This window comes from Camelus ferus, chromosome 5 (assembly GCF_009834535.1).
Source record: "Camelus ferus isolate YT-003-E chromosome 5, BCGSAC_Cfer_1.0, whole genome shotgun sequence".
In the NCBI taxonomy this organism is placed as follows: Eukaryota; Metazoa; Chordata; class Mammalia; order Artiodactyla; family Camelidae; genus Camelus; species Camelus ferus.
Genome location: NC_045700.1, coordinates 88736926 through 88759101, shown reverse-complemented (window position 1 = coordinate 88759101; position 22176 = coordinate 88736926). Strand labels below are relative to the sequence as shown.

Genomic DNA, 22176 nt, shown 5'->3' with positions numbered 1-22176 from the left:
TGGCTAGTGGCTACTCTACTGGACAGTGCAGATAAAAAACACTTCCATCACTGAGGAAAGTTCTATAGGTCAGCACTGTTCTAGAACAGTGGTTCTCAAATGTCACTGTGCATAAGGACTGCCCGGAAATCTTGTCAAAGATGCAGATTCTCAAATCTCATTCTCAGTAGGTCCCGGGGGTACCTAACAATTTAAACAATTACATTTCAGGCACAAGCAGTCTACTAATCAGATTTTTGATAAATACTGTCCACTAGGGTTAAAAATATTTGCTATTTTTTGGAACAGTGTTTCTCAAACTATGGTGAAACACTATTAAAAATTTTTTTTCTGGTCCTTCATGGACCAGTATAATAATAAGGAATTACTAGAAAAATAAAATTTAAAAATAAAACATACAAAATACAAAACCTATAAAATATAAAATTCCCTTTTATTATTAGATTGAAAGGACATAGAATTGCACTGCAAACATGTTCTACCAGTGTCTAAACGCTTCCTTCCAATTTCTGGACTTGTCTGTTCTCGGATCTCGGTTAGAGAAGCAGTGTGCAAACTAAACAAACTAAGGGATCTGCATTAATAAAGGAACAGACCCAGGCTTATTCACTTTTCCAATAAAGATGAGGGATAACTCAGGGATTCATATTTGCTTCTTGTAATCTCATATTTTTTCCATTAAAATTTTTAACTTCTGTTTCGATTTCTTACATCACTGAAAAGAAAAAAGTCTTGTATGTGTTTGTTTTTTCTAAGATGGAAAATAACCCGAATAGCTGAGTTTTATTATACAAAAGCCAAGAAAGAAATTGTAGGAGGAAGACTAGGTGGTGGATGCAGTGAAAGAGAACAAGACCCATACCTCGGGGACTTTGGAAAAAGGAAGAGGAGGAGAGGAAGAAAGATAAGAAGAAAAAGAAAGTGGGAAGCCACTAGGGAGTTGCTCCTGAATCTACCCAGGATACTGGTCCATTTGCTGGTAATTTCCCCAAGGCTCCAGGTGTTCACTTGAGCTTGAGTCCTCTGAGGATGCTTGTGGCTGATGGTGTCTCCTTCCCCTGGCACTTGCTGGGTAGGCTCTGTGCACCTCTGGAGGATAAAGATTCAGACATTTGTGATGATGCTTTTAAAAGCGCTCGCTTGTGGAAGTTACAGAGAGCAGAGCTGTCCGCCAAGCGGCCTGAGGGGAGGGAGGAGGCAGGAACAAAAGGAATGGTAATTTCTTAATGGCATCAAAAAACTAGTCAGTGTGCACATTTCCTGTGTGCGTCAAGCTTTCAAATCAGGGTCTAAAAAAGTCACACGTTGCATTTGATTGCTAATTTTCATAAGTCTCTTTTCATCTGTAGATTTCCTTGTTATGAATCTGTGGAAGAAACCTGGTCATGTGTCCTGTGGTTTCCACATTCTGGATTTTGCTGGCTGCATTCCACTTGTGTTGCTTAACATGTTCCCTTGTCTCCCACATCTCCTGCAAAACAGTGGTTAGATCTAGATCAGCACTATCCGATAGAAATGTAATGCGGGTCACATATGTAATTTTAAGTTTTCAAATAGTCCCTTAAAAAAAGACAAAAGAAACAGGTGAAATTAATTGTACAATAACTTTATTCAAGATAATTGACATGTAATAAGCTGCACGCATTTAGAGTGTGCAATTTGAAACCATCACCACAATTAAGATATTCAACATAGCCATCGTCCCCAAAAGATTTTTCATGTCACTTGGTAATCCCTTCCTTTTGTCCTATACTTTTTCACATTCACAGACAATGACTGAGCTGTCTTCTGTTACTGTAGATTACCTTGCCTTTTCTAGGATTTTATAGAAATAGAATCATACAATATGTATTCATCCTTATCTCTTTTCACTCCACATAATTATTTTGAGGCTCATCTGTATTGATGCATGTATCAACAATTCATTGCTTTTTTCCTGGAGAGTATTATTCCATTGTATAAATACACTGAAATATCACAATTTGTTTATCCATCAACCTGTTGATGGACATTTGAGGTCTTTCTAATTTTTAGCTATTGCAAATAAAGCTGCTGTGAATTTTTGTGCACAAGGATTTTATTGACAGATACTTTCTTTTCTGTTGGGTAAATTTCTAGGAGTGGAATGACTGGGTCATGTGGTAGATGTACGCTTAACTTTTTAGGAAACAGCTAAACTGTTTTCCAAAGTGGTTGTACCGTTTGACGTTGCCATCAGCAGCAAGTCAAATTAATTTTTATATTATATTTCATTTAACTCAATATATCAGAAACATTATCATTTCAATATATATCAGAATGTTATTAATGAAATATTTTACTTTCATAACACTGACTTTGAAATCCCATGTGTATCTTGAACTTACAACACATCCAAAGAAGAGAATAATACAATTTTAAAGCTGGAACAGAGCTTAGAGGTAAACTAACCCAAATAATTTATTTTACAGGTGAGAGAAGTGATTCCAGGAGAGGTGAAATGACTTTCTCAAAATCACACAGTGGCGGGGCTGGGGTTAGAACCCAGGCCTGGGCACTCTACACACGTTGGTGTGGAGGCTGAAGACCTTAAGCTTTTCTGCATTTCATGATGATATCATGGCGAAGGTTTTATTTTTCCTAATGACTTTCTAGGTCTTAGTGCTTCATGGCTCTTACAGTTTATAAGAAGAGGAAATCCTCACGATTAATCTTAAAGGCAGCTTTTAATGTCTTTGAAAGCCTGTGTTGGTCACAGGTTGAGGGTGGCAACTACTGTCTGGCCCTTCTGTGTTTGCAAAAAACAGTCTCATTACCTAAGGACAGTTCTGTCCTGGTATGTCCTCTGTCCCAAGGCCTGTGAGTTAGCCTGTGAAACAGTTGGCTTTTGATGATTTCTCAGTGTGATTGGACAACATTCTCATTATTTCTTTGCTTCTCTTAGGAGTGAGCTCCAGAAAGACTGTCTTTTGTAACTTGAATCTGCACAAGTACACCTATGTGGACCCACAAACGTTCCCATTAACAGAGCGGCCACTGCCCGAAAGCCTCTACCAGCAATAATGATACCCTTTGCTTCTTTGAAAGACTTTGAAAATTAATGTTTCTCACTATAATTAAATAACTGAGCTATTTCTTGTCATAAGGAGAAAAAAAAGCAAATAGTATAAATAGTTTTAAAACACAAAACAGGACAATGTTAGAGGCACATCATGTACAAATTTAAATTTCTGGAAGCTTCCAGGAACAGTCTCTGTGAAATACTGAATTGGGCCTTAGGGGCTGCTCGGGGTGGGAAGGATTGGGGCAGAAATAGTTGCCTTGTTCAGGAAAGGACGTGGTGATACCACCCCAGCAATAAGGGCTAATGCGGATGTAACAAGAGGGAATCAGTTCCATCAAATTCACATTTTTTACCCCTTTGTAGCTTCAAGGTTATCTCATATCTCAGGTTAGATTCTCTGGGAGACAGACTCTGAAGCAGAGACTTATGGGCAGGGGGTTTACTGGGGAGCTCTCTAGGGAGCCCACCTGCAGGGGGCAGAAGCAGGGAGGGGCAAAGGAAGAGGTTACACAGTGATAGAGTTGTAACAGAAGCCTGGCTGACCCTGGAGGGAGCTCTGGAACTGGATGGCTCTTTAGAGGTGCCCCTGCACTGAGATAGAGCTTTGTGTCCTTGCATTAGTCATTGTACAGGGACTGTCTCAGGAGACAGGACATGGCCTTGGACAAGTCAGCCTCCCTTGGCTGAGGACAGAGCCCAAAGCAGAACCCAGCTGTGAGCTATCAACAGTCATGGCGGCAGGAGCAACGTCGGGGCTTCTGAACTCAGCATCCACTACCAGCCACCCCTGCGTGGCTCAGCTCGACTTCCTTCATAGTCAGTTCAGCCCTTCCAGCTTTTTCCTAGGTCTCTTCCCCTGAAGAAGCCACCGGAGAAAGGTTAGTGGGACCAAGCACAGCCTCGTCAATGCAGCTGGAGTCAACGACCCACTGATGCTCATCACCTCCCTCCTCCACCACCTGCTCTAGATTCCATTCACCCTGGACCTGGCCACTCATCTGGTCTTAGCGGCTTACTTGGTGAGATGACCATCACGCCTGAGGGAATCTCAACTCCGGATCACCAAGTCCTTCTCAGGCCATGGCTGCTGCACTTATCTATTTACCCTAAAAACTGGGCAGAGGAGTGCTAAGAGACAGCCCAGTGCATCACACGGATGCCAAAATGTATCCTTCTCTGCCCCAACCTGTGAGAGCAGCCCCGCACCTGCTTGATGATGCAGGTTGGTTACCTCTGCAGCAGAGTGAATTCTTGCCTTGAGAGCTGATTTCTGGGCATGTAGAATCAGAGGTGACTGGGCAACAGCTCTCACTTAAATTAAAAAAAAAATTAAACTCTTTCGAGCTCCAGTTTATGCAGGATTAAATGCATGTGTATTAAAAAGTATACAGTTTGACAAGTTTGGACTCATCACCACCACAATCGAGAAATAGACTATTTCATGCCAGGAAACTTCCCTCCTATCCATTTGATTTCAATTACCTCCCCCCAAACTAGGAAACGACTGACCTTCTTTCTGTCATTACATGTCTGTAGGTAAGCTTTGCCTTTTCTAGAACTTGATGGAAATGGAGTTATATAATATATAGCCTTTGATGTCTGGCTTCTTTTGCTCAGCAGAACACTTTTAAGAGCCTCCGTGTTGCCCTAGCAGTCTGTTCCTTTTGAGTGCTGAGTATCCCACTGAAGGCCATACCACAGGGTGTTCAATCCTTTACCTGTTGATCGATATTTGGGTTGTTTCCGGCTTGATCTAGGATAAGCAATGTTGCTGTGAACCCTTATGTACAAGTTGATGTGTGGATGCAGGTCTTCATTTTCTTGGGTATCTCTTTAGACGTGCAATTGCTGGGTCCTATGATAAGCATCCGGTCAACCTCAAAAGACACTGTCCAGCTGTTTTCGGAAATGGTTGTGCCATTTTATCTCTCCAGCAGCCATGTCGGAGAGTCCCAGCAACTCTGCTCTTTTTTCCCCAGATTCTTAAGGTAGAAGCTTAGATAATTGAGTCTAGACATATTTTGTTCTCTAAATATAAGCCTTTAAGACTGTATACTCTTCTCTTAAGGTTGCTTTAGCATCATGCAATAATTTTGAGAGGCTGATTTTTATTGTTCTCTAATTAAAATATTAAAAAATATCCTTTGTGATTTCATCTTTGATTTACACATGATTTAACAGTGTGTAGTTTAATTTCCAAATATTTGTGGATATTCCAGGCATTTCTTTGTTAGTGATTTCCAAATTAATTCTGATTTGGCTAGACAACACATTCTGTATGATTTCAGTTCTTTTCAAGTTACCAAGGCTTACGTTCCAGAGCAGTATATGAGTATATGGTCTGTGTGTATGGGTGAATATTCATGTACACTTAAAAAGAATGTATATTCTGCCGTTGTTGCAGGCAGTATCATATGAAATCAATTACATTAAAATAGTTACTTTGCAAAGCAGAGTTCAATCCATCTTGATTGAGGAGGGCAGCTCTTCTCTTAGCTCAGGGGGCTCCCAGAATGTGGGAATTCAAGACTTCCAAAGGCATCCATCTGTGTTCCCCACCCAAGCCTCAGGGCCTCCCTTCTTCACAATCAGAGTCCTGAACTCTGCACAGCACTTTGTAGAGTGGAGAATTCAACCTTCTCCGGAGTTTCACTCCTCTTGTAACTAATTTCTGGGCCTGATCTCAGCCTTCTCCACCATTTAGGTGCAGGAGATGTGAGTCTCTTTATACATTGGAAAGGAGGCACCCGGGACGTAATCACCTGCTGCGTTTGTCTTTCTCCAGTGCATCCACAACACTCAGCAAGAACCACCTGATTCCATAATCCTCATAATTACTGTTTCCCCTAAAACTCTCTAGTGCCTGAGACACTGCATCCATCAGCGCATTCCCTTCCATTTGTATCCCATGTCATTCACCCCCAGTGACAGTTTTAACAATCACGCAGCCACCAGCATCCAGAAATGATCAGTACTGTATCTATTGCCATCTGGTCCTGCTCTCAAATCCTCACTTTGGAGGCTGTAAGCAAGTGAGGGAAACATGTCTGGACCAGAAGAGAGGTTGAACTGTGAAGCAGCGGCAACCAAGGCTTTGGATGATCCAGTCGGAGGTGCTGGGATAACTGCCTTCTGATGAGATCTTTGAACCCCACATTGATCGGTTATTGGAAGTGGCCTGCCCCCGGGGAGGGGACATATTGGGCAAGAAGACTCCGCAACGCCAGGAGACGGACTCAGCTGTGGACCATGTGCTCATCCTCCCGTCGGTGGCCAATACTCCTTGTTGCTAAGGCAACGAACACAGTGAGCCTGAGGCGGGTGTCCGGAAGGCACATCAGAACATCCACTGCACCATCACTGACAAATGGTTCCTGAATGTTGTCTACGCTTCAGAGAGGTCATCTCCTGCTCCTCTTCTCCGTCACATACAACCCGGCCAGTAAAAACAGAGCACGGAATATAGAGCCATTGTTTCTGTAGCTTCACCTGCAACCCCACGTAGAGTTTGTTAAAGATGAGTTTTCAGTTTCCTCTTTACCTCTCTCCCAGTTCTCCATCCATAAGGCCACCGACTTGACCTCTGCCACTCCCTGACACTCTCCGGATCTCTGGGGGAAGGGCCTCCCTGTCCAGCAGAGCAGGTTTTGCATTGCAGACATGTTCTTGGGCTTTGAGTTAAGCAAAGGCCAAGACAGACCAGGAAGCATCTTTCTTTTCATAGAGGTTCTTTTCTAGATAACCTCATTTCTACAAGTTAGGTCCGGCACATTTCCTGTAGGTTTCAGGATTGTAATTCTTGGCTTTGATGATGGAAGTGGGAGGAAAGAGAGAAAAAAATAGAAGCAAAGAAAGACTGGTTTTGTGTGAAATCAGCTCAGATGGAGAAGTGATGAGGTGGGAAGATAGCAGAAGGTGTGGTTTTGTACCAGGCCTGAGGAGAATGTATTCAGGATCACATTGCTAATCAGTTAGTCAGGACTGCAGCAGAGAGCGACAAGGACCCTTAGAAACCAGGTCACAAAGAACAGGAATAGTATAGCGGTGCCCCTTTCTGGGGAACAGATCCAAGCACCTGGTGGAAAGAGATCTAAGCCCCATTATCCACGCTCTCAACTTCCCCAGGCTCTAGTTGGAAAAGGAGCAGTAAAAAGATGGGCAGGTGGTGATTTATGAAGACAGGGTCTCAGAAAGAATGAGAAGGGCTGTAAAAAAGCAGGTACCTTCCTGTTCATTGCAAGTCGTGCTGGAGAAACTCTGCCCTGGCCATGATCTAGTTGGAGCCCAACTAGATTAACTGTCTTCCTTTTAGAGGGACTTGCTGGAAGAATTAGCAGGTGTGGCCTGGCAGCGTGGCTCACAATCTGAGAGAAGGGCAGAGGTGTGCCTGAGGGGATCAGAGAACAGGAGTGAAACAATAAAAAAAGGAAGTAAGTCTTCATGTGAGACTATTAGGCTTCATTTTTGTGCCAAATGTGATACATTGGTTGTTAGGAAAGATCGCAAAAGATGTGACGTTTAGCAGGAAAGACTAATATGTATTAGTGATGTTTTTGTGTCCATTTTCTACTACTACCTAAAAAGCTAACCCAAAACTTAGGGCTTAAAAAAATGACCATGTTATCTGCTCACGATTCTGTGGGTCAGCAATTTGGGCTGTTCTCCACCGAGGGGTTCTTCTGCGGGTCTCACCTGGGTCACCCACGTGGCCACTGTCTTCAAGTGGTGTGACAGAGTGGTCAGCTCATTCATGTGCTGTCGGCTTTGGCGTGGCCTCCCTCTACGTGGTCATGATCTCCAGGAGGCTGGTCTGGGCTTCTTTCTGCCATGATCTCAGGTTCCAAGAGGGTAACAACAAAAGCTGAAAGGTGTTTTGGGATCCAAGCTTAGACGTGCCACAAAGGCACTTGGGATTGATCTAAGTAAGTCCCACGTCCCACGCAGATTCAAAGGGTGCAGATAAATTCCAACCGATGATGGGAGAAATGGGCAAGCCACCGTGCAAAGGGCACAACTTCCGAGGGGGAGTGGAATGTTTGTGGGCGGCTTTGAAAATAAGCCACCACTTTTCTAAGACTGGTAGGGGTATGGGGAGGTCTGAGCAGGAGAAAGACAACACGCATCCTGGATATTAACTAGGGCCGGATCATTTGCCTTTTAACTAAGTTTGCAAAGGCAACTGTGAAGAATTCCTTTTAAGGGAGGGAAAGGGTTATCTGAACACCTTAATACATACCTATCACTGTGTAGGGACCAGAGCCAGTGGCCCCATCACTATAGGGAGGTTTAAATGGTTTAATGAATTTCCTCTACTGCTCATCTACAGCTGTTTTGATGATTTGCAAATAAAATTAATGATACCAGAAGGACATTCCAACACTTGCTCTGCTAAACATGAGACCACAGTAAATTTTGTTGACCATCTGATTAAATTCTTAATGTAAATAAGCTTTAATCTGGTTTATCACTTTTAGGTAAAAAACTAAATCAAATAATTGAAGTCCACAGACGTTTCAAACGGAAATGACTGAACCACAGGAAACATGGGCCCCTTTGTGAGAATTGGATCATTCAATAAGATAAAGGGGGACAAAGCATCAGGATGAAAACTAAAGTTCTCTGCACACCGACTGTGTGCCAGGCACGCTATTTTTGCACACATTGACTCATTCATGGCTCCCAATAAGTTTAATTATTAAGTAATATTATCACCCTTTTTAGATGAGAAATCTGAGATTCAGCGAGGGAAATGACTCGCCCAAAGTCATCACTTAAATAGTTTAAAGGCTGGGATTCAGCCTGTGCCCTCATTCTCCTACCTCCTTTCCAGTATTTATTTATTTAGGTTTTTCTGGGGGGGAGGAGTAATTAGGTTTATTTACTTATTTACTTTTAGAGGAGGTACTGGGGATCGAACCCAGGACCTCATGCATGCTAAGCATGCGCTCTGCCACTTGAGCTAGACCCTCCCCCACCTTTCCATTATTTATTGAAATTAACACATCTTTTTTACATGTGTTAAAATTATACACATTTTAGCTTACTTTAAATAAATCTATAATAAGCACTTTACAGCTGCAACCCAGCTTCATAATTATCCTCTTTAATGGCTGCATAATACTTCAGTATTTCTGTGGTATGCTGGACTGTAATTTAACTCACCATTCTCCATAACTTAGGGCTCAGTGTCATGAACTAGATTCAGTTGGCTTCCAAAAATTTCTAGGGATGATTGTACTTTTTATGGACAAAATGTTGTGTTTATAATTCATCTTGGCCTTGCCAATCTTTTTTTTTTGGGGGGGATCATTTTCCTTGAAATGGTATTTATTAAAAAGATTATAACTACTTAGATAATTACAGGAGATTAAATACATGAAATTATGCACGTACTTGTGTGTCTAATATTTCTACTCATTGCACCAAAACAACTCCTGCTAATTTTAGGAATGGTGGTTCCTTGCTCAGAGCAAACCTGTTTACACACCCAGACTCACTGGGCGGTTGGAGGTTGCCGTGTCCCAGAACGGAAGAGAGAGATCAGGATGCACGTCCTGACTCTAGCCAGTAGATGTCTCTGTTTCACTCACCCTCTACGGCGGGTTCCTCCAGAATGGGAAGACTTGGGAGCAAAACTGACCTGTGGGGAGGTTGTCCCATTCCTTCTGCCATCTTCCACCAGCCTCCACCTCCACTTCACTCCCCTGCCCTAGTTTCTTCACTCCTAGCCTAAAGACATAAAAACAGGACCGTCATTTGAGTTTAAACACATCCTCTAGTTTACCAAATCTGTTTGCAAAGTAGAACTGGTAACTGAAAGCAATCCGTGCAGAGCCCAAGCCTTTTCTCCTTAAATAGCACCATACTCTGAACTAAAAGCCGTATTACTGAGTCATAACAATTAATTACACTCGGAGGTGAGAAGACAGGATTTAACGCTCTAATGCGATTTGAATTTAGGCCGTTATCTCATCCCTCTGCTATTTAAAACAAAGTCACTTTTCCATGGAAGCATCTGCAACTAAGGATGGTTTCAGAGCTTAAGTCGGAAGACATCCCTGGCAACTGAATATTCCTGTTTTAGCTTCCTGAGAGGTTTAATATGCACATTTGGGTATTCTAGATTTTTGTAATAAAGTATATCTCCTTCTGCTTTGGGATTTTACAAAAGAAGAATTAGGAGGCTGAGAAGGTCTATTATGTTCATTGAGAATTTTCTAGGTGTGGGAAGTGTGCAGGATGAGTTATTGGAAAAGTAAAAATATCATCTCAAAACAGAGATCACATGAGCAAGCATCTGATACATGTTTCCATGTAGGGTGACGTACCGACGACTCATCAGAAGGGAGTTATTGACAGGTCCAGAGCAGGCAGCAGGGACTGGGGGAGTAGCTGAGAAAGCCTGTGGTTTTCAGGCAGGAGTGGGAGGGTCCTGTGGTCATCAGGGGAGATGTAGATCAGCTTCTCAGAAGCATCTCTGTGGCTTTGCCGGAGACTCCAAGGGCATTGGGGGTCTGGCCCGGCCTGGGTGGGTGGCACCCACCAGCAACTGTGTAGTCTGGAAGGAGATGCTGCCTGGAGCTCTGGAAAAGAGCTGTCAACAGGCATCGCCACTGGTGACTCTCCTCTGGGTGACTCCGTGAATCGAGTGCTCCCTAAGCCTTAGGAAATATGGGTTTCTGTCCCTCGGAGAGTTTCAGGGAGGACCTGGTGAGCTGAGGGCCAGATTCTGAGCTCTTTGATACCTGGAAATCATTCTGTCTATGCAGGATGATGCGCAGATCCTTCCAGATATGCGGTGTTGATTTTGCCAGTGCCCGAGCAGCTCAGGACCCGGGCTGTGCACGTGCAGTTTGGTGTGCCCTCAGACCCTGCCAGCCCACTGCCTCTCGGGCCCGCCTCTCAGCAGCTCTGGGCCCCCACATACACTGCGTTCTCCTTCCTTCCTCTCTGTTCCTCTGTCCCTTAGCATTTCCCACCGCCTTTCCTCCCCCATCTTCGTCAGTCCTCCAGACTCAGCTTAGCCTCCCCATCCTGCCGAGCTCCCCGATCTCCAGCCCCAGATGCTCTTTCCCCAGGACGTTTTCATAGTCAGAGCAGTTAGACGTGCAAGGTGAAGAGTTCCAGTTTCGAAGTCATCTGAGTGTGTACTCGCGAAGCCACTCACTGGCTGTGTGAGTGGACTGTCATCTCAGTTCTGCAAGCCTCGTTTGCTTCATCCCTGTAACAGGAATGTTAATACCTACCTGGGCCAGTTGTCAAGAGGGTGGGAGGAGCTGGGTTTGTTTAGGAAAGGTAGTTATTTCATGGGGGCCAACGCCACCCTCTGTGCTTGGGACCCAGGGTGGCCCTGGCTTATCTTTGGGTTCCCAGAGCCTCCTGAGGCTCCTGGCAGAGCTCAGGATGGATGAAAGATGGGAATTCTGTGCTGCCCTCCTCAGCCAGGTAGAGGAGCCCCAGTCCTTTGCCCACAGGTCACCCCTCACCTGGTCCAGCTTTCCCTCTTACTCCAGACATCCCCCAGGGCCCCCACCTAAGAAGCTCTCCTCTCTCTTCACACATCAACCCTGTTTTATTTTCTTCTCAACGTTTCTCACCCCTTGACCTAGCACCCTTTCAGGTGTTTTTCTGCCTTGTTGACCGTCTCCCCTGACTAGAACGGAGCTCAGGAGACGAGGAACATTCTCTTGTCTTCAGTTCTGAGCCACTGTATCCTCAGAATCCAGCACAGAGGCTGGAGCATAATAGATGCTCAGTTAACTCCAGTAGGAGGGATGCATGGAAGTCTGGGGCCCAGCATGGGGCCAGTCAAGTCCCAGGCCATTCAGAGATCCCCGCTGACTGGAAGCCTGAGACCCCAGGGAGCTACGGACGGCTTCTGGCTTCAGGAAGCCCCCTCTCCGGGTCCTTTCCTCCTCAGCCAGCCTGAGCCCTGTCCCGGACCCCATCCCACCCCCGGCTCTCTCGGGTAGCAGGGCCGCGGGTTCTGGCCTTCCCCACGCTCCCCTCGCGGGGATTCGGGGCTTGCCGCCGTGCGCCCCCAACCCTCGTGGCCCGGGATGCAGGCTCCCGGGCGGGCGCCGGCCCCGGGCATGCTCAGAGCGCGCAGGTCCGGGCGGCGGCGGCGGCGGCGGCGGCGGCGGCGGCGGGGGAGGAGGAGGAGGGAGCGGTCGCCGCCGCCGCCGCCGCCGCCGCCGTGCGCTCGCGGCCCCGGGCGGAGCTGCGCAGTCCTCTCGCAGCTGCGCCAGGACAGCCGGCTCACGGCCGTGCCCACAAGTTGCCGGCAGCCGAGCGCCGCGCCGCCGCCTCCCGCTCGCAGCCTCCTGCGCCCACCCAGCGGCCGTCGCGGGCTCCAGGACGCCCACCCCGCGGACCCCGACCCCAGATGTGAAGCGGGACCGCAGCACCTCGCCCCCCGGCGCGAACGACAGAGTCCCGCCGGCGTCTCCTCTACCAAACCCCGCGGCTGGAAGATGTGGCAGCCGGCCACGGAGCGCCTGCAGGTGAGGAGCACAGGGAGGCCGGGGGCCAGCCTGGAGGAGGAGGTGCGCAAACCCGAGGAGCAGAGCTGACGCCTCTGACCACTTGCAAGCATTTGCCCAAAGCGATCGTGTAAAACAGAAGGATTAGAACCTGATGCTGTCGGCATAGCCCAGCGCCGGGCACCCGGCCGGGGTGAGGGGGTGATGAAATTGACGAATGCATTGCTTCAGGCTTCACAACTTTTGGCTTGGGGGTTAGTGTGCTTGTTAGTATATACAAGGCTAGACTTTCTGACCAGCAATTTAAATTGCACTCCACACAGTTTACTGGTCTGGGGTTAGGATTTTTACATCCAGATTATTTTTTTCTTTTTGTCTCCAGGAAGGACAGAACAAATGATTTGTGAAAGCATCTGATGGCCAATATAATTTGGAAATATCAGGCTTCTTTTGGCTTGGTCATACTATGCCACTTATTTTATTTTTTCCTATTCGTTGGCTCTCTCCCCTCATCTGCTCTGAACCCCAAGTTCCCCCAGGTATTTGAAAATCAAAAGTTCAGTGCAGCCAGGAATAGTTATGCCCTGGGTCATCCCATCTGAAGTTTTTCACTGCTGTCTACTGAAATGCCAGACTGCCTTTAATTTGGATTCTGAAGCTAGCAAGATGGGAAGGGGGTCAAAGTAAGAAACGGGCGTTTTCAGAGAGGGGCTCATTCAGTGACAGTTGGGACCCTGGAATCACCCTGACTGCAGGATTTGCTGACTGCCTTCTCTCAGAAATATTCTAAGGAGGGAGGGCAGCTACTCTGCCAGATAAAATCCACGGAATCCTGCAGTTAAACTTTTGGCAGGCTCAGAGCCACATTGTTTCGTAGTAAACTTTGAAGAAGTGTTTAAGTAGTAAAATACAGCACTGTTGGAGGCTGAGTGCGTCTGAAGACTCAGGACTGTGGAGGCCAGGAGCCCTGGCTGGCTTGGGAGGTTTGTCAATGAAAATTCAAAGGGCCAAACACAGATTGTATCTCATGCTGGGAGAGGCTAACCTTTGCCCGTGAGTTTTCATACTGAGAACTAACCTACAGAGGGCATTGCTTTTAGCAGAAATAGACGCTCTACAGTCCCTTTCCAAGCCTCCCTGGGCCTGCAGTTTTGGGAAGTGGGTTCATAGTAAGAGCTTGAGACTCTAGGCCTATCCCTTAGGGTCTCAAACAGACTGATCAAGAAAAGAGATCTTTGGCTCTGAAGATAAGGAGGTGGGTGACCAGCCTCCCAACTCCCTCCTTTTCTTATTCAGAGGATCAACATCGGGCTCTGGATGATTGGCCACAAGTGATGTAAATGCATTTCAACAGTGGCATCCCATACCAGTCGTCCATGTGCATTTTTCCTTCAGTTCACGGCGTGAATTTATTCTAAAGGAAGGAGTAACTGAGCGGTGGGTAGAGAGTTCCTCGAACCAAGGGAAGGGGAGCTCTTGAGGTCCTTAGAGAGATGAGGCCAGAATTCCTGGCTGTGGCTTTTATGGCCTGGGAATCCGTGCCTCTGCAGAGTTTGTGGATTTTTGTCTCTTGAAGTTATTTCTACCGGCCTGTTTTATGTAGGGACTCCTGTGTGCTCCAGAGCACGTGACCCGTGGCAGGAGCTCGCTCTGGCTTGTGTTCAGCATGGCGATCGTTTCTTGCTAGAAACGTCTTCCTGGCTCTTCTGTGAAATGTGCACATGTGCATTTGGCATGCGCCTGGTTTATTACTGTATGCCTTTGCAATGCATTTTTAAAAATTTTTATTTAGCAATGTCATATTGAAAGAGCTGGGGTTTTTGGCTTTTGAAAGCTCAGGTAAACATGGCTTATCGTTGACTACCAGCCAAGTCACCGTTAGAAGGTACTTATCGACACAGGGCATAACTTCTTGCTCCCCAAATTTAAATTAGCAGACAGGCCTGGTTCTCTTTTAAAAGTATGCTTCGAGCTTTGTGATTTTAAAAGTGAGCCACAGGGAGAAAAATCTTCGTAGTCATGGCTTCTTCCCCAGTAATCAGTCGGCTCTTCTTTGAAACACAGTTTGTATGTTTTTACTTTTTTGCCCCTAAAGGAGCGAGTTGTTGAGGGTGAGGTGGTGAGTGAGTAGCTTGTAATAATATTTTATTTATATTCCTTGTGGTTGTTTTTGTCACGGGCTCTGTTTGCTGTCTGGGATTTTTTCCTTCCCTTTTTTGCCCTCAAGGCACCACCGTATAGGAAAGCTGTTTCCGACTCCTCCGTGAGTGAGGTGCTTTCCTGTGCCCAGATGCTGTGGCCATGGAGACGGGATGGAAAGGGTGTTCTGTGCGAAATAGTGATGACCTGCACACTTTAACTGAGTCCAGCCCCACCCTCCTCCTCACACAAATCCTTTTAACCTTCTCCTACAACCTCATTCATATTTTTTTCTCATTAACTTTTAATGCAGACATTCTAATTTAAATGAGCTTGAGTGAAGACAGTGCTTCAGGGAAATGTTCCAGAGCTTCGTAACAGGACTAAGGAGTCAATTTGTTGTACACATACCTAGAAACAAAACGGATGAGGGAAGAAAAGGACATTTTTCCTGAACTGACTTTATTTGTTCTAATTAGATGACACCCATTCAAAGGGTATGGGGCCCAGGGAGTGGGGCCGAAATTTGTTTAGACCCAGCAGTCACCCTCAAACTACTTTGAGTCCAGGGAAAAGTTCTCTTGCTCCGGAAATGGTACCTTTGATCAGGTTGGATGACCGGTATCAAAACCCACTTCTTTGCCAAACAAAATGATGCAGATATTTTCCGATTTGAAGTTTTGCTGTTTGACCCAAATCCAGTACAGGCGAAGCGACCTGTTGCCCCGAGCAGGGCTGAGCTGGGTCATTTCTCATTCAGTCACACAAACCGCGGCAAGTTCCTCTGCTCCCCTGAATGTTAAAACTTCTGTGGCATCCCACTCAAGCCCTCGCCGGGAGCTTCTGCCATTAAAAATATAATAGGATCAAAAAGGGTGTGAAGATTTAAATTACCACTCCAACTTTTAGAAATGAATAAATATGAATTCTTTCCTTTTTCCTTCTCCTTTGCACAGCAGTTTTTTTTTTTTTCCTTAGAGGGGATCCGGGGAATTACACATTTTTAAAGAAGCAGATTTGAAACATGCTCTTCTCAGAAAAGTGAAAGGGGACTCTTCAGTAGAAAAGAGGCTAAGTATTGGTTTTTTAAAATAGAGATGAGCTTACTTCTGGCCTTGTTAGTTTACAATTTGCATGGGTCGCCCAGTTGTCTGAATTATTGGTGCTGTACTAGAAGGGAAGGTTGATTCATGAGAAGTGCATTCCCCCAGCGTGTGTCTCAGGTGAGCTACCAGATACACTTTTCTGGAAACCTGGAAAGGAAGAGAGCAGGAGAAAGATGACTGGAGACTGAATTTGGAACAAAGGATCCAAATGCATCCTGGTGTGTGGTGTAGTTATTAGGAAAACGGAGGGGAATGTGGTGGTAGAAAGGTAAGGGAAACAAGTTCTAGAAAGTTCTAACCGTGGAGTCTGTGTGTAACCATCTTCTCATGAGGCTGTCTATAAAGGTTCCAGTCATTTGCCCATTTTCCCTGAGATTACAATATCTCTGTGGCAGATCCAGAAAACAGAACTTTTATGCATAAAGCTGGCTTCTGGCTTCTCAGCCTGGACCATGCGTTCTCCCTCATCATTTTCTTTTTCACTTGCATTTTGGTCAATGGCTGAACATTAGAACCTCTAAGAGGGGAGGGAGGAAGGGTAGAGAGGAAACCAGGTCCTGAAGAATCTTCTTTCGGTTTCTTGTTAAACTTTTGGCTGATAAATAGATTGACGTTTTTCATTAATTAATATTTGGAGATTTTAGGAGGTAAGAGTTCTTCTTCCTCTGAGACTCTCTTGCCCTTTCTCTGCCTGGTCACATCGGTCTGATCTTGCCTTGGCTTGGAGGGTGAACTGCTCTCGACTTATTCCTCTATTATTATCCACGTCTACTTTTCCCTTGGGAAGGGAGGTGGAAGAACCTTGTACAAGATTGGCTGGAGACTGTTAGACCAGACCCATGAGGCAGAGAGAAAACCTTGGCAAATCTGACACTTTTCCAGGCAGACAAAATTGATGGAAGGAAAACAGCCAGGCAGATCATGACAGTGGTGGCTTCACATGTGACCTGCGCTCGGAAGTCCTATTTGAATTGTCTAGCTCATGTACCACCCGTGACCATTTTTATCCCCATTTTATAGATGAAGAAACTGAAAGCCGGAGACTTTAATCTGGCCAGGGTCCAGCCGCCAGACGTGAACGGAGCTGGAGTTTGAACCAGGCGGTTTGGCTTCAGGTCCTCTTCACCCCTGTTCTGCCATTTGGAAGGGTCAGGGATGCAGGATGCTCCACAAGTTTTGGGTGATGTTGTTTCTAATAAAGAGAAGGGGGACAGAGCTGCGCTCATCAGCTCAGAGAGGCCACTGTCATATTGCTTGTTGAAGTGGTGTGGTTGCCTGTGCTGACTGAGGGCTACCCAGCTTTTGGTGGCCCGGATCTCTGGGGGAAGTGAGCTGCTCAGTCATCCTCAAGCTGAGATTCCCAAGAGCCATTTATTTGTCTTTTTGACTAAAGCGCATGACATTTATCCAAACTAGAGACCTTGAAAGCTGGCTGTACAGCCCGATCACATCTGCAGTCATTCCCCATTGAGACCAAAAATGAGGGGAAGGGAGGGAGGAGGTTGGAGAGTCCAAGAGCAATTGCTTAGAAATAAGCAATAGCTGCTCTTACAGACACACAGGTCTCTCACTCAGCCAGTTCTGCATTTTGCTGTTCTGTTCATGCCCCATAGTAGGTAAGCACAAAGTGTTAGGCCTTGGCCTTCATGAAGAAAATTTGCACTTCATCATTAATTTGAGGTCTCGTGGAAGCAAAATGCTATCTTACCCCATTGGTTCTCTCTCCGAGTTTGTCAGCAAAATCTCTACCAAATGACTTGCAAAATGCTAGCCTTCGGCCAGGACTCCCTGCCCCTTGGTTATCCATTGCCTAATGGGGCCGTTTCATGTTGTCTGTACTAGCTTATCTTGGAGCATTAGGCAACATCTGCATTTTGTTTGATGTTCCAGGTTAGCTCCCCTCCCCACCCCGCACTGACTCCATTCCATCATATAAATCTGTCCCAAAAATTGGATCCTGGAGCAGCTGGCCCTAGGCTGCCCCACGGCTACTGGATCGGGCTCCCTCGTGCAGGGCCATTTGAGTCCTCGAATAGCCGCAGTTCCGGGACTCGATAGCGGTCAGCAAATAAAGCCAGTCTAGAAACACTCAATGGCTGCAGTGTGCTTCGCTCAGCCCCCTTGGGCACAAATCTAAACGGCGGCTTTGTATGAGTAGAGCAAGAAGAAATAGCTGAGAGTTTGTCTAAGGACCTCCTTAGAGTCTAGTGGAATTAGTTACTATCATTTAATGTTAACTTAAAAAAAAAGTTTTGATCCCAGTTTAGCTGCTACCCAGTGATAAAGCATCAGAATATTCACCAGGTTCCAACTCTCAGGCCAAGAACTGGAAAAGGGTGGTGTCAAGGATAAAGCACAGACTTGCTTTGTGCCTGTGGCATATTTCAAGGCTACCAATGAGTCAGCGAGTTCTCTCACTTATTACTGACGCCATGTGGGTCCCTCATCTTGCTGAGGTGTTCTTTCCCACGTCTGATGGCCCAGGCCTCCTCCTCCTTGCCTCATTTGTTGTAACTGAGGTCTTAATTTGATAAGGGAGCTTCCAGCAGTGAGAAAAATATCACCTCCTTCTGCTCTTTGAAGCCCGTGCGTGAGTTGACTCTTATTATTTGTACTTCTTTTGGCTTTCCTAACTGGCGTGGCTCTGAAGGGACTAAGATTCAGATTCAACAGATTCAAACCCTGGTCTCTGTGTTACTCATTGCTGTGCGTTGAGTTGTTTCCTCCCAAAGATGTGTGGAACTCCTAACCCCGGGACCTATGAATGTAGCCTTATTTGGAAATTGGGTCTGTGCAGATGTGAGTGAGTTAAGGTGAGGTCATACTGACTAAGGGGACTCCCGTCCTTATAAAGAGAGACTTGAAGACACAAAGGAGACGAGAATGGAGAGAGGCTACCACAAGGTAAGGGAAGCCAAGAATTGCAACCACCAGGAGCTGGAAGAGTCTAGAACCTTTAGGGGGAGGATGGCCCTACCGGCACCTTGGTTTTGGAAGCCCCGCCTCCAGAACTCTCAGAGGAATCTGTTTCTCTTGTCGTAAGCCACCCCATCTGTGGTGATGCATTAGAGCAGCCCTTGGAAGCTAACACGCTGTGTGCGCTCGTGACACCTGTGGCCTTTGACTGTTCTGTCACTGTACTTCCAAAGGCTGGGTGTGCCTGGCTCTCCCGTCCTGGGACTAAATCAGTGTGTCTATGTGATATGCTTTTTTTGTGCTGAGTGTTTGGTTTATGGTGGATTTAAAAAAAAAAAAATGAAAACAGACTTTAGAGAACAATTAAATAGCTTCTTCTTTCTCCCTCGTTGAGTTGACTTCTGGTCAACTTCCTGGGAAAACAGAGCAAAGGCCCAGAGGAACGTATGCCCTGTGGCCAAGGGACGGCCTCTGGAAAACGCAGTAAATGGGCAGGCTGGTAGTTAAAACTATGGGCTGGGATGTAGAGGACAGTCACTGAGGGCAGATCTTAGTGCCACTTCTCCTGACAGGCAGGACCGAGGGAGGCCCAGGGTTCTGTTCTCAAACCAACCGGGGTTGCCAGCCTCTGGGATTTGCCTTTTCCCAGTTAGGACCGCGTGTAGAATGATGCTAAAATCCATTTCCATTCAGCCTCCAGGACAGCTTCAGAGTATGTCTGGTTGATTATTTGTAGCTGGTTGGGTATTTTGTTTGGTTTTTGTTTTTCACTTGGTAACTGTAGGAATTATTTTAATGAAGTACCTATTCCTATTCAGGAACTCAGTTTTAAGACAAAGCATAAGTGTCATTAGGAGTCATAAGACTCACTTTCCTGGGCCAGTTCTTCTTTTTATTTTATAAAGTAAAAATTTAAAAAACCTTTTTATTGAAAGTATAGTTGATTTCCAATGTTGTGTTAGTTTCAAGTGTACAGCAAAGTGATTCAGTTACAGAGATGCATATGTAGATATTCTTTTCAGATTCTTTTCCATGATAGGTCATTACGAGATATTGAATGTAGCTCCCTGTGCTATTCTTGTTGTCCTTGTTGAAGCTCCTCTGTTTGATACAGTAGCCAGGCTGGCACAGAAGTTTCCTCTCCTGGGGAAGGTAAGGAGGCTGGATCACTGCACAGCTGCTCTTGGCGTTTGCACTTCTTTGAGTGAAGAGTCACTCAAGGTTTGCAATGCTGTTTGACTTTTTCCTCTCTTCCTCAGTAGGGAGAGATGCTGCCTGGGCAGGGAAGGGGGGTGGAAAGTTGCCAAGAGAAAGGGGCTCCTTAATTGTTATCCTTTCTTAAGAGCAGATCCACCCTAAGCCTTTCATGACAAGCCCTTCCTCGTGGTTTCTCAGTAATTGTGGGTCTGAGGATAAACAGGCAGATTCCGTAGCCCCTCCTGCCCAGCACACGCTTTGATGCCTTTACATCAGGAACTGGCCTTTCTGCAGGTGTGCGCGACATCCTGGTGTTCGAGCCACCTACCGTGTGGGACAGTAGAAGCTGCTGTTTACTCTCTTTGTCTTCCAAGGATGTTCCCTCGGTGCTGAGCTGGGGCTGTGGGACCAGGTACTGATGAGTGGCTATGTGGCTTTGAACTTAACTTCTCGGTAGCTTAGTGTATTAGTTTCCTGGGGCTGTCGTGACAAAGGACAAGCAGGGAGGTGTACAAGCTGGAAGGCGTTGAGTAACAGGAATGTATTGTCTCACAGTTCCGGAGGATGGACGTCTCCAATCGAGGTGTTGGCAGGGTTGAATCCTTCCGAGGGCTGTGGGGGAGAATCTCTTCCAGCCTCCCTCTTCGCCTCCAGAGGTTGGCTGGCCATCTTTGACATTTCCTTGGCTTGTGGTAGCATCACTGCAGGCTTTGCATGGCGTTCTCCCTGTGGGTTTGTCTCTCTGTGTCCAAATTTCCTTTTTCCTAAGGACACCACTGGTCATCTCAGACTAGGGGTCCACTCTAGTCCAATATCATCTCTTTCTAACTTAACTGATTATATCTGCAATGACCTGTTTCCAAATAAGGTCACATCCTGAAGTGCTAGGGGTTAGGACTTCTACATATGAAGTTTTGTGGGACACGATTCAACCTATAACACTTCGTGTGGGAGTTTAAAATTTTTTTAGTATCCTTCATATATCAAAATAATTCTCTCTACCTGAATCAACTGCCAAAAGGAAAAAAAAAATGTATTTTCCAAGTGGTGGCCTAGATGTGTACTGGAGTGGAGTGGAGGTCTTCCACATGTCAATGTCATGGCTACTATTTTAGACTTGATTTGATTAAAAAAATTACCAAATAATTTCTGCTTAGGTAACAAACTAACACATTAGATAGTTTAAAAGTGTATAAAGAAGTTAATAATCTTGTCTCTCCCCTCATTCTCAATTCTGCCCTCGAAGGAACTTTCCCTAGGTTTTTTGCAAACACATAAAAATATATATATATACACACACTTAGGTTTTTCTCATGTATTTAAATCATATAATCATTATATGATTTTTTCTTCACTTTACAAAATGTTTCTTAGGTTATGTCTTCTGGTCAGTACATGTTGCTCCAACTCATTCCCTACTCCCTGCGTAGAATTCTGTGATGGAGCTGGATGGTAATTTATTCAGTCCTTTCTCTGAATATTTGGGCTGCATCCATCTTTTGTTTGTTTGTTTTTCTCCTGTAAATAATACTGCTATAAGGATCTGAGCACTGTCCTTGTGCTTGTATTTCTTTAGACAGAACTGGTAAAACTGGTGTTGCTGCCTCAAAGAGGATGCATGTTTTAAATTTTAGTGGCTGTCAATGAGGGCATTTTTGAGAGTTCATTAACGTGATCAAATGTTAATGTGGTTTTGACAAAAGTGCGAAGAAGAGTTTGCTGGAGAAAGGGTAGTCCTTTCAACAAAATGATGCTGGAACAATCTATTTGCAAAACAACAGAATCAACAGCATCAACAACAAACCCCAAACTTCAGCCCCTGCCTCGTACGTGTCCTACACAGAGATTCCCCCGAGATGCGTCCTAGACCCGCGTGCGCCATGAAACCATGAAACTTCTAGACAGAAACAGCAGAAAGTCTTTGTGACTTTGTATACATCTCTGTAAACATTACTACAATCAAAACTTTCTTTGGGTTGGGCAAAGATTTCTTAGAACAATGACAAAAACACATACAAAAAATAAAAATTGGGTAAATTGGACTTTATTGAAAATTGATAACTTCTGCTCTTTAAAAGATATTTATAAGAGAATGAAAAGATAAGACAGACTGGGAGTAAAATACATGCAGATTAGGTATTTATAATAAAGGACTTGTATCTAGGGTATATAAAGGACTCTCAAAACTCAATAATAAGATAAACAACTGGATTAAAAAAACAAGCAAATGATTTGAACAAAGAAGTTATATGGAGAGGAAATAAACACATGAAAAGATGTTCAACATCATTAG

At 45.3% G+C, this 22176-nt stretch overlaps 1 protein-coding gene and 1 long non-coding RNA gene across 3 annotated transcripts in view; one reads left to right on the top strand and one right to left on the bottom strand.

Moving 5' to 3' along the window:
• Positions 1–503: 503 nt before the first annotated feature.
• On the bottom strand, positions 504–9773 carry LOC116663787. Of its 2 annotated transcripts, none has more exons than XR_004320118.1 (3): positions 9684–9773; positions 7736–7904; positions 504–1471 (listed from the first exon to the last, which is right to left on the bottom strand). It is a non-coding gene; the product is annotated as an uncharacterized LOC116663787 (long non-coding RNA). The 2 variants fall into 2 exon arrangements; XR_004320119.1 differs by lacking the exon at positions 504–1471 and adding an exon at positions 7258–7430.
• A 2408-nt stretch (positions 9774–12181) lies between these two features.
• Positions 12182–22176, top strand: part of PID1 (phosphotyrosine interaction domain containing 1) — a 206444-nt gene continuing 196449 nt past the window's right edge. Inside the window, exon 1 of the mRNA XM_032480416.1 lies at positions 12182–12546. Within this exon, the coding sequence (XP_032336307.1) occupies positions 12517–12546 (30 nt within the window). The 5' untranslated portion in view covers positions 12182–12516. The remainder of the gene's footprint in view (positions 12547–22176) is intronic.